Source organism: Amblyraja radiata, chromosome 4 (genome assembly GCF_010909765.2).
Source record: "Amblyraja radiata isolate CabotCenter1 chromosome 4, sAmbRad1.1.pri, whole genome shotgun sequence".
NCBI classification, from domain to species: Eukaryota; Metazoa; Chordata; class Chondrichthyes; order Rajiformes; family Rajidae; genus Amblyraja; species Amblyraja radiata.
The window spans coordinates 120,419,582-120,432,168 of record NC_045959.1 but is presented as its reverse complement, the minus strand read 5'-3'; the positions used below and the strand labels follow the sequence as shown (position 1 = coordinate 120,432,168).

The window sequence follows — 12,587 nt, the reverse complement described above, 5'->3', positions numbered from 1 at the left end:
TTGCAGTTGAAGTGGTGCATTGCATTTGGCAGACATTGTACATAAGCTGTGTAAGAAGGAATTGCAGATGCTGGTTTAAACTGAAGATAGACACTAAAAGCTGGAGTAACTCAGCGGGACAGGCAGCATCTCTGGAGGGAAGGAATGGACCACGTTTCGGGTCGAGACCCTTCTTCAGACAAGGGGCTGCACCCGCAACGTCACCTATTCCTTCTCTCCAGAGATGATGCCTGTCCCGCTGAGTTACTCCAGCCTTTTGAGTCTGTTGTACATAAGCTGATTGGTAATGAGATTGTGAGCAAGAGTAAAGGGAGGTTGCGGTGGGAGATTGCAACCTTCACGTGGTCCGCCCTGTTTCGACGAATGCAATCAACCTGGTGTGCACAATCAAATAAAATCAAATAGAACAAGTTGACCTGCAACTTTAGGCTGTGCACGCCACACGCAAGAAGAAGAAGTAGTAAAGGGAAGTCAGCACAGGGAAAAATTTTAATTAATTGGCTGGGATTGGCTTGAAATATCGCAACGGTAAAAGGCTTACATTTATTTCTAGGGATCCAGTCCAATATTGTTAATAAAATATGGTCTTTCTCAAAAAAAAAAAAATTTCTAGCTTCCAGTTCCTCCCCCCAACAATCAGTCTGAAGAAGGGTCCAGCCCAAAACATCACGCGTCCATGTTCTCCAGAGATTCTGCCTGACCTGCTCAGTTACTCCAGCATTTTATGTCAATCTTTGGTATAAATCAGCATCAGCAGTTCATTTTTCTTACATCTTTCTCAACCTAATTTCCTCAGGAACAGCTTCCAAGCACTCAAACACTGAAAGCATCTAGAATGCCCTATCCACCTGCGATGCCACTTTCAAGGAACTCTGCAGTTGTACTCCGATATCCCCCTGCCCTACAACACTCACCAGGGGCCCTGCTTTTCACTGCGAAGGCCCGTCCTGGTTTGACCAGCCTCCTACTCTACAAGGAATTGTCCTAGCCTGCTCAACACCTCTCCCTCTGGCTCAGACCCTCAAGTCCTGGACCAATCTTCTCTATTTCTAGGTTAATAGCATCGCTTATTCTCAGAATAGGGAGTGGCAACTGTGTAACTGGACATAAGGAGAGTCTGAAGTCGGGCTCCACCCGAAACGCTGAGCTGGTTTAATTTTGAGATACAGCACGGAAACAGGCCCTTCGGCCTACCCAGTTCACACGCCAACTATCAATCACCCGTTCACACGAGTTCTATGTTATCCCACTTTCTCATCCACTCCCTACACACTAGGGGCAATATACAGAGGGCCATTTAACCTAAAAACCACGCGGGCAGCACCTAAGTTCAGGATTGAAGCTAGGTTTGTGGCGTTGTGAGGCAGCAGCGTTACCCGCCATGCCACCATGTCCCCTAGTTTATCCAAGCCCCAATCACCCAAATGGGTGGTGGGTGCATGGAATGAGCTGCCAGTGGATGTAGTTGAGGCAGGTACTATCACAACAGTTAAGAAACATTTAGACAGGTACATGAATAGGACAGGTTTAGTGGGATGTGGGCCAAATGCAGGAAGGTGGGGCTAGTGTGGATGGGGCATGTTGGTCGGTGTGGGCACGGTTTCATGCTGTATAACTCTGAATAAGTGCTCAATTCAGCGAGAGCCAATAATAGAGCCAATTCACATCAAGCTTCAGAAACCCACTTCCCCCTACACGCATCACCTGACAAATGTACTGACCACGCAGCAAGCTTAGGAAAATCGCCATTCAGACGGTGATAGGTTTGTGAAACTTCAAGTCTTTCACGTATATGACCAATATATCCTCGACAACAAAATCTTTCAGAACAAATACTGTGCAACAGATAACAGATATGCCTGAGCTATAGGGAGAAGTTGGGCCGATTAGGATTTTATTCCTTGGAGTGCAGAAGGATGAGGGGATGGAAACATAGACAATAGGTGCAGGAGTAGGCCATTCGACCCTTCGAGCCAGCATCGCCATTCAATGTGATCATGGCTGATTATCCCCAATCAGTACCCCGTTCCTGCTTTCTCCCCATATCCCTTGATTCCGTTTGCCCAAAGAGCTCTATCTAACTCTCTCTTGCTATTGAGGGAGTGCAGCGTAGGTTCACCAGGTTAATTCCTAGGATGGCGGGACTGTCATATGCTGAGAGAATGGAGCGGCTGGGCTTGTATACGCTAGAGTTTAGAAGGATGAGAGGGATTCTAATTGAAACGTATAAGATTATTAAGGGTTTGGACACACTAGAGGCAGGAAACATGTTCCCGATGCTGGGGGTCCAGAACCAGGGGCCACAGTTTAAGAATAAGGGGGTAAGTCGTTTAGAATGGAGATGAGGAAAAACTTTTTCACACAGAGAGTTGTGAGTCTGTGGAATTCTTTGCCTCAGTGGAGGCTGATTCTCTGGCTTTCAAGAGAGCTAGACAGAGCTCTTAAAGATAGCGGAGTCAAAGGATATGGGGAGAAGGCAGGAACGGGGTACTGATTGTGAATGATCTGCCATGTTCACATTGAATGGCAGTGCTGGCTCGAATGGCCTACTCCTGCACCTATTGTCAATTGAATACATCCAGTGAATTGGCCTCCACTGCCTTCTGTAGCAGAGAATTCCACAGATTCACAACTCTCTTGGGTGAAAAAGTTTTTCTCATTTCAGTCCTAAATGGGATAGAGGTGCATAAAACCATGCAGGGAGTAGTGGGTATATGGAATGAGCTGCCAGAGGAAGTAGTTGAGGCCGGTACAAGAACGACATTTAAAACTTATCTAGACAGGTATATGGATAGGAAAGGTTGAGGGATGTGAACGAAACGCAGGCAAATGGGACTAGTTTTGATGGGTCACCATGAACGATTTCGGCCGAAGGGCCTGTGTCTGGTGTATGATTCTATGACACTATGGCAATACAGTGTTTCAAGGCCATCCATTTTATGGAACCCCCCTCTCCCGCACACTTCAGCAGTGGAGCAGCTATACGATCCAAAAACAGACTCACCTCAGTCCTCCATTTCTCCTGATAATCTTGGTCGTGCTCTTTAGTTTGTAGTGTGAAGATGCAGGTTCGTTAAATGTCTTCTTCGGGCCACCAATGGCAAACTCAGCCCTTCTCAGTGACACACTTTTCACCTGATGACCCGAGGGTCTGGCCCTGTGAGGGTCCTGAGATTTCCACTGGTACAGAGACTTTGAAGGGGAAATAGTCTCCACAGCTTTCCAACAGTACTTGCTCGATAAACCTCCAACCTTCTGACAGTTCGCAGCCTTTTTATGTTTCCCCGCCGATCTAACTCCCGCGTCCAAATCGAGCGTTGCATTACTGCCCATCACACGTTTTATAGTACTTTTAGCCAACTTTGGTGAAACAGACTTTCGAGTCACCTCACTCAAGGGTTGGTTAAACTGAGTAGTGTTAGAAACCCAAACGTACTTTGCTTTCCGGCCCTTGCCCACTCCGTTGCAGAGAGGAGAACTAGCCCTTTGTTTCTTAAGTACTTTCAGCGGCAATGGGGATTTTGATTTTAAAGAACCACTCGACGTTTGAGCAGGAGAGGCATGGTTAGAGACTGTTTCTTTGGTTGTCTTCAGAGTCTCATTCTGACATCCACGCGACGCAGAATCCGTGTCCAATTCTTGTCCTTTCTGCCAGGTATATTTGGATTTTTTAATTGAGGAAGTACTGCATGCTACTTGGTCCAGAGAACTTGCAGCATCCTGAATTTTTCCTAATTTTGCACAATCACTCTTCTCATCCAACTTTGCGATTTTATTCATTGTCGCAGCTCTGGGCAACTTTGCCCTGTGGACCTCAACATCTGTGCAGACACCTCCATTTGACTCAACGACGGGCCGGACGATACCTGTTCCCTGTGCAGTCTCATCAGCAATGGAATAAACCTTTTCCTGCACATAGGTTTTCTTAAGCTTATACCTTGACGCCTCTGAGTTTATAGTGGTTCTTGTCTCCACCTGGGTTTTAGCAGAACATTGCACCAACGCACTGTGGCAGTTATAAGGACCACTGTCCCCAACGTTTCCACATGCTTTGCTTGGCATTTTCCTTTCTGTATTCCATGCCTGTTCTTCTTCGTCTCGCTTCAATGCACTTTTCACTGTCGATCCTTTGCCAGGGAGGAACTTTGCATCCACTATTCCATTCATCTTTCTGGCCATTTTCACTTTATTTAGCTTTTCCTTCAGCTTATTGTGCTTCACTGCAAGCTCTGTATTCAGGTCCAACAAAGACTGCCCCCTTGCAGTGGCTTGCGCTTTCCTCTCTGACTTTACTGTTAGGTTGCAACTTTCCGACTCAGTTGGTCTCGCCACGGACTCACTCGCAGAGTTCTGCTCACAGACACTGGAAGGCATTATTTGACCTCGAGAAACATTAGATGCCTCGCCTCCAGAGTTACTGGGCTTCTTATTCACTAGAGAGTATTTAGTCCGCCATGAACTGCTGGGCTCTGGCCCTGGAACTTTCTGTGAGCAAGCCGAGGTGAATTTAGGGTTGCTTTTAGCCCATGAGCCTTGCCAGTGCGGACCACTAGATTCTGTAACCGCAGGAACGTCTCCGTGGACATTCTTGTGGTTAGTTATAAGAGCTGAAGGGTTAAAAAGAAAAACAATAATTAATATAAATCACCGCAGCAACACTTTTACAGCAGCAGAGGACTTCAAGATTCAAGAGAGTTTATTGTCATGTGCCCCAGATAGGACAATTAACTTCTTGCTTTGCTTCGGCACAACAGAATATAGAAGGCACGAATACAGAACAGATCAGTGTGGCCATATATCATAGTATAAATATATACACACAAGAATAAATAAAACAGATAAAGTGCAAATAAACAGATAATGGTCTATTAATGTTCAGAGTTTTGTTTGAGTTGGGTTCAATAGTCTGATGGCTGTGGGGAAGAGGCTGTTTCTGAACCTGGACGTTGCAGTCTTCAGGCTCCTGTACCTTTTACTTGAAGGTAGCGGGGAGAAGACTTCACATAAAGAGTTGAAATTGTGACAATGTTCAGCTGCATTAGTAGGGGGGGTCGGGAAGAAAGCAAGAGGCGGAGACAGTGGGCTGCGGGAGAGCTGGGAAGGGGAGGGGAAGGAGGGAGAAAGCAAGGACTACCTGAAATTGGAGAAGTCAATGTTCATACCGGTGGGGTGTAAACTACCCAAGCGAAATATGAGGTGCTGCTCCTCCAATTTTCGGTGAGACTCACTCTGGCCATGGAGGAGGCCCAGGACAGAATGGTCGGATTCGGAATTGGGGTGGGAGTTGAAGTGCTGAGCCACCAGGAGATCAGGTTGGTTATTGCGAACTGTGCGGAGGTATTGGGCGAAACGATCGCCAAGCCTGCGCTCCATAGATGCTGCCTCACCCGCTGAGTTTCTCCAGCATTTTTGTCTACCGTCGATCTTTCCAGCAAATGCAGTTCTTTCTTAAACACTATCTTCTCAAGTGGACATATATCAGGCCATTCACTGGCAAATGGGACTAGCTTAGATGGACATCTTGATCAGCGTAGATGAGTTGAGCAGAGGGGGCCCGTTTCCATGCTGTACAACTCTTGTGACTCAACGATACCAGACGTCTCTACTGACCACAGGCAAGGTGCCAGTTAACTGGAGGGCAGAAAATGTGGTCTTTTATTCTAGAAGGGCAATTAGGACAACCTAACTTGTTACATGCCTGTATGTCAATAAACCAGAGTAGGGAAGTTATTGAAACAAAATCTTCTGAGCAGGATTAATCTACAGCCCGAACATTACATCTCCAAGAACTTCCAATTCCCAGGTCAACATCAACGCATCTTTACCATGGATGAGCCCAGACTGTGAATGCGGAGCAGAACAACAGACAGCCAACTATGTCATCTATGGGTGCCCGCTCTACCACCCACCAAATGGAGCTGTGTCAGGGCCCGGCAGACATTGACGCCAACACAGACAACACCCTGGCTGCTCAACACCCACCCGGCTTGAGATCTAACTATTCCTTCGTTTTATTTATGTTTCATTCGCAGGAAGAAGTCCATGGACATCCAGTCCTTTTGCACTGTGTAGGAAGGAACTGCCGATGCTGGTTTACACTGAAGACTTTCAGTCTGAAGAAGGATCTTGACCCAAAACATCACTCCTGCTATCCAGAGATGCAACCCGCTGAGTGACTCCAGCATTTTGTATCTATCTTCAGTCCTTTTACACTTCCATTTCCCCACCAGGAATGTCTCAGGACCCTCCAATTCCTCCTTCTGAGACTCAATCAGTTCCCCTTTACTAACACTCCCTCCACCTGGCAGAACTCACCCTCAACAACTTCTCCTTCTACTCCTCTCACTTGTCCAAGTCAAATGTACACCCATGGGCACCTGCATAAGCTCCAGCTGTGCCTGCCAATTTTGTTGGATACGTTAAACACTCCTTCTTGCACACACACCCCAACACCATTCACCGACTGTTTCTGTGAGTCTGAGGTAGAGTCCAAGCCTATTAGCTGCCCCTCCATTCCCTGCCCAGATGCTGCTTGCCCTGCTGAGTTCCAAACATAACCTAGCAAGAATCAGCATGTCTCCAATTACTCCAACAAACCTCTACAGATGCACCACAGAAAACATACTGCCAGGTTGCATCACAGCCTAGGTTGACACCAGCTCTGGCCAAGATTGCAATAAATTACAGAGAGCTGTAGGTGCAGTCCAGTCCATCAACAGATCAGACTACATCTATACTGTGCACTGCCTCGGAAATGCAGCCAACATAATCAAAGATTTTCCCACTCCGGACATTCCTTTCCCCTGCTCCCATTTGGCAGAAGGTACAGAAGTTTGAAAGCATGACTCAAAAACAGCTTGTGCAGGAAGGAACTGCAGTTGCTGGTATAAACCGAAGATGCACAAAAAGCACAAAAGTAACTCAGCAGGTCAGACAACATCTCTGGAGAAAAGGAACAGGTGACTTTTCATGTCGAGACCCTACTTCAGAATCTAGTCACCTATTCCTTATCTAATACCATACATAAATAGAAATGTCAAACTTAAGTGCAATAGGTGTGGCAAAAGGAAGCCTCTTTAGTCGCCTGATAAAGCGATGGAAGAAGGTAGACAAAAATGCTGGTGAAACTCGGTGGGTGAGGCAGCATCTATGGAGAGAATAGGCGACGTTTCGGGTTGAGACCCTTCTTCAGACCGATGTCGGGGAGGGGGGGCGTCGGGAAAAAGAGAGGATGAGGCTTAGACAGTGGGCTTGTGCGAGAGCTGGGAAGGGGAGGGGAAGGAGGGAGAAAGCAGGGACTACCTGAAATTGGAGAAGCCGATGTCCATACCGCTGGGGTGTAAACTACCCAAGCGAAATATGAGGTGCTGCTCCTCCAATTTGCGCTGGGCTTCGCTCTGGCAATGGAGGAGGCCCAGGACAGAAAGGTCGGATTTGGAATGGGAGGGGGAGTTGAAGTGCTGAGCCACCGGGAGATCAGGTTGGTTATTGCAAACTGAGTGGACATGTTGGGCGAAGCAATCGCCAAGCCTGCGCTTTGTCTCACCGATGTAGAGAAGTTGACACCTGGAATAGCGGATGCAGTAGATAAGGTTGGAGGAGGTGCAGGTGAACCTCTGCCTCACCTGAAACCCGACCTTTCTGTCGTGGGCCTCCTCCATTGCCAGAGTGAGGCCCAGTGCAAATTGGAGGAGCAGCACCTCATATTTTGCTTGGGCAGTTTACACCCCAGCGGCATGAACAGTGACTTCCCCAATTTCAGGTAATCCCTGCTTTCTCCCTCTTTCCCTGCCCCTTCCCAGCTCTTCCTCAAGCCTACTGTCTCCACGTCTTCCTTTCTTTCCCCCCGACATCAGTCTGAGGAAGGGTCTCGACCCAAAACGTCGCCTATTCCTTCTCTCCATAGATGCTGCCTCACCCGCCGAGTTTCTCCAGCATTTTTGTCTACCTTCGATTTTTCCAGTATCTGCAGTTCTTTCTTAAACACAGCGTGGAAGAAGCTCTTTTTGAGAAAATGAGTCTGAAGAAGGGTCTCGACCTGAAACGTCACCTAGTCCTTTACTCAAAAGAGCTTCTTCCACTTTGTTCTCAGGATACTAAAGAGGTTCACCTTTGCTCCACCTATTGTACTTGAATTAGTTTGTATTTATGTATGGCATTATCTAATCTGATTGGACAGCAAGCAAAAAAAGGCTTTTCATTGTAACACAGCACACGTGACAATAATAAGCCTCAACCTGTAAACTGGAATATAGCGGACTATCAGAAACCACAAAGAGGTTCACAAGATTATGAGGCAGACAGAGTAAATAATCAGTCTTTTTACCCAGCGTAGGCGGATCAAGAACCAGAGGACATAGGTTTAAGATGAACAAGGAACGATTTAATAGGAATCTTTTTCAACACTAAGGGTGCTGCTGGGTGTATGGAACGAGCTGCCAAATGAGCAGTTGAGACAGATACAAGATGCAACACCTGTCCCTTCACCTCCCCCCTCGACTCCATTCAAGGACCCAAGCAGTCGTTCCAGGTGCGACAAAGGTTCACCTGTATCTCCTCCAACCTCATCTACTGCATCCGCTGCTCTAGATGTCAGCTGATTTACATCGGTGAGACCAAGCGTAGGTTGGGCGATCGTTTCGCCGAACACCTCCGCTCAGTCCGCAATAACCTACCTGAACTCCCGGTGGCTCAGCACTTCAACTCCCCCACCCATTCCCAATCCGACCTCTCTGTCCTGGGTCTCCTCCATTGCCAGAGTGAGCAACAGCGGAAATTGGAGGAACAGCACCTCATATTCCGTCTGGGGACCTTGCGTCCGTATGGCATTAACATTGAATTCTCCCAATTTTGCTAGCCCTTGCTGTCTCCTCCCCTTCCTTAACCCTCTAGCTGTCTCCTCCCACCCTCCCATCCGCCCGCCCTCGGGCTCCTCCTCCTCCTCCCCTTTTCCTTCTTTCTCCCACCCCCCATCAGTCTGAAGAAGGGTTTCGGCCCGAAACGTCGCCTATTTCCTTCGCTCCATAGATGCTGCTGCACCCGCTGAGTTTCCCCAGCAATTTTGTGTACCTTCGATATTCCAGCATCTGCAGTTCCCTTTTGAACACGGACAACATTTAAAATATATTTGGACAGCATTGAGAAGATAGAACAGTGCAGCTCAGGAACATGCCCTTCGGCCCACGATGCCCATTCCAGTGCCTGCTGTTCAGTTTGCCTCTATTAGCTGCCTTCCTTGGGCCTGTGTGTGCCATCAGCCTGCGACCGGCACGCAACAGGTTCACCCTCACACTTGTTCTCACTCAGCTCGTACTCAACCCCCTCGCTCCCACCTTGCCTCACCTGCCCACTCAACCTATACTACTCTCTCCCTCCCCACCAAACCCTGCCTCACTCCCCCTTTCCCATCTCACCCCACTGCATCCCCTTCACTACCACTCTACCTCTCACGCTGTGTTACCTCACCTCCTCCCCAATCCTGCCTCACACCCCCCCTCCTGATCTCACCCCCTCCCACCCTGCCTCCCCTGGCCCCTCACCCTGTACTACTCCCACCACCCCAAGCCTGCCTCACATCCCCTCCGGTCTCCCCACCTCATCTCACTCACTCCCACCCTGCCTCCCCTGGCCCCTCATCCTGTGCAACCCTCACCCCCACAACACTGCCTCCCCCACCTCATCTCACTCACTCCCACCCTGCCCACTCACCCCATACTAATCTTCCTCCCCCCAACCCTGCCTCACTCCCTTCATCCTATCTCACCCCAAACCCACTACATCCCTGTCCTACCCTCACCCCCCAACTCTGCCTCACACCCCACTCCTGCCTCCCCCATCTCATATCCCTCACCCCCATCTCCCACCCTCCCTTCACCCCCGCCTCATCCACCCTCTCACTGAAGAAGGGTCTCGACCCGAAACGTCGCCCATTCCTATTCCTTCCCCCCAGATGCTGCCCGTCCCGCTGAGTTACTCCAGCACTCTGTCTGTGTCTACACTCACCCTCAGCTCATCTCCCTTCACCTCCCTTCCACCCTCTTCACCCACCTGACCTCCTCCCCTCATCATCCTCTATCTCCCCCCATCATCCTCTATCTCCCCCCATCATCCTCTATCCCTTCCCCATCATCCTCTATCCTCCCCCCATCATCCTCTATCCTCCCCCCATCATCCTCATCTCCCCCCATCATCCTCTATCTCCCCCCATCATCCTCTATCCTCCCCCCATCATCCTCTATCCTCCCCCCATCATCCTCTATCCTCCCCCCATCATCCTCTACCCCCCCTCATCATCCTCTACCCCCCCCCATCATCCTCTACCCCCCCTCATCATCCTCTACCCTCCCCATCATCCTCTACCCCCCCCCATCATCCCCTACCCCCCCCCCATCATCCTCTACCCCCCCTCATCATCCTCTACCCCCCCCCATCATCCTCTACCCCCCCCCTCATCATCCGCTACCCCCCCTCATCATCCTCTACCCCCCCCATCATCCTCTACCCCCCCCCCCCATCCTCTACCCCCCCCCATCATCCTCTACCCCCCCCATCATCCTCTACCCCCCCTCATCATCCTCTACCCCCCCATCATCCTCTACCCCCCCCCATCATCCTCTACCCCCCCCTCATCATCCTCTACCCCCCCCCCCATCATCCTCTCCCCCCCCCATCATCCTCTACCCCCCCCCCATCATCCTCTACCCCCCTCATCATCCTCTACCCCCCCCATCATCCTCTACCCCCCCCCATCATCCTCTACCCCCCCCCATCATCCTCTACCCCCCCCCATCATCCTCTACCCCCCTCATCATCCTCTACCCCCCCCTCATCAATCCTCTACCCCCCCCCATCATCCTCTACCCCCCCCATCATCCTCTACCCCCCCCCATCATCCTCTACCCCCCCCATCATCCTCTACCCCCCCCCCATCATCCTCTCCCCCCCCCCCATCATCCTCTACCCCCCCCCCATCATCCTCTACCCCCCCTCATCATCCTCTACCCCCTACTCATCATCCTCTACCCCCCCCCCCCATCATCCTCTACCCCCCCCCATCATCCTCTACCCCCCCTCATCATCCTCTACCCCCCTACTCATCATCCTCTACCCCCCCCCATCATCCTCCTCTACCCCCCCCCCATCATCCTCTACCCCCCCCCATCATCCTCTACCCCCTTCTCATCATCCTCTACCCCCTCCTCATCATCCTCTACCCCCCCCCCCCATCATCCTCTACCCCCTTCTCATCATCCTCTACCCCCCCCTCATCATCCTCTACCCCCCCCCCATCCCCGGTCACCAGGCCCCGCTCTCCCCTCCTCCGACCACCACCTCCTCTCTCTCCCCGCCGCCGCCGCCGCGCCCGGGGCCCGGGGCCACTCACTCGACAGCAGCCGGATCTGGCGCTCCAGCGCGGCCCGCTCCTCCATCCCGCTGCCGCTGCCGCTGCCGCTGCCGCCTGTCACTGGGCCTGGGCCCGGGTACCGCTGGGCCTGGTGTCGGTACTGGTGCCGCCGCCGCCGCCGCCTGTCACTGGGCCTGGGCCCGGGTACCGCTGGGCCTGGTGTCGGTACTGGTGCCGCCGCCGCCGCCGCCTGTCACTGGGCCTGGGCCCGGGTACCGCTGGGCCTGGTGTCGGTGTCGGTGCCGCCGCCGCCGCCTGTCACTGGGCCTGGGCCTGGTGTCGGTGTCGGTGCTGCCGCCGCCGTTGGGCCGGTACCAGCGTCCGCCACTGGGTGTGAGTCCGGTACCCGGTCCCGCTGCCTGGGCTGGGTGTGTGACGTGGCCCTGTGCAGCCGCCTGTGGGCCCGGTGCCGCTATTGGCACCGCTGTGCGTGTGCGTGTGTGTGGGACCCGGTGCTGCCTCCGTCTCCCCGCGACCAGCTCCAGCCCCGCCCCGCCCCACGGCCGTCTAACGTCATAACGTTACAAGCCCCGCCCCACGGCCGCCGTACGTCATAACGTTACAAGCCCCGCCCCGCCCCACGGCCGCCCTACGTCATACCGTTACAAGCCCCGCCCCGCCCCACGGCCGTCTACGTCATAACGTTACAAGCCCCGCCCCGCCCCACGGCCGCCCTACGTCATAACGTTACAAGCCCCGCCCCGCCCCACGGCCGCCCTACGTCATACCGTTACAAGCCCCGCCTCGCCCCACGGCCGCCCACGTCATAACGTTACAAGCCCCGCCCCGTCCCACGGCCACTCGCCCCCCCCGGGTGAGTGACATCCGCCCCGGCCAATCGGCCTGAAGGTCGCTGGCCAATCAGGTTCGGGGCCGGCCCCGCTGTGGGCGGGTCACAACATCTGTCATCAGCGATAGTCAAGTCACATTTATTTATATGGCACATTTAAAAAACAACTCTCGTTGGCTAAAGTGCCCTGATGTGTATGTCCCAGGCTACTAAAAGGCTGTGCGGCTCAGCTGATGTCTCGTGCCGGTTCCCAAAGCAGGGCGGCCGACCGAGATCAACGACTACAGGCCGCAGGGTGGCCCTTACATCCCATATCATGAAAACAATGGAGCGGCTACTCATTCGTCTCCTGAGACCACAAGTCCAGCACGCACTCGACCCACTACAGTTTGC

The 12,587-nt window shown here is 52.1% G+C and overlaps 1 protein-coding gene across 1 annotated transcript in view; it reads right to left on the bottom strand.

The window, feature by feature from the left end:
* Positions 1-11,959, bottom strand: part of zc3h3 (zinc finger CCCH-type containing 3) — a 178,997-nt gene extending 167,038 nt beyond the window's left edge. Inside the window, exons 1-3 of the mRNA XM_033020431.1 lie at positions 11,930-11,959; positions 11,384-11,594; positions 3,005-4,607 (exon numbers count right to left, since the gene is read on the bottom strand). Coding sequence (XP_032876322.1) covers positions 3,005-4,607; positions 11,384-11,594; positions 11,930-11,959 — 1,844 coding nt within the window. The remainder of the gene's footprint in view (positions 1-3,004; positions 4,608-11,383; positions 11,595-11,929) is intronic.
* Between the last annotated feature and the right edge of the window lie 628 nt (positions 11,960-12,587).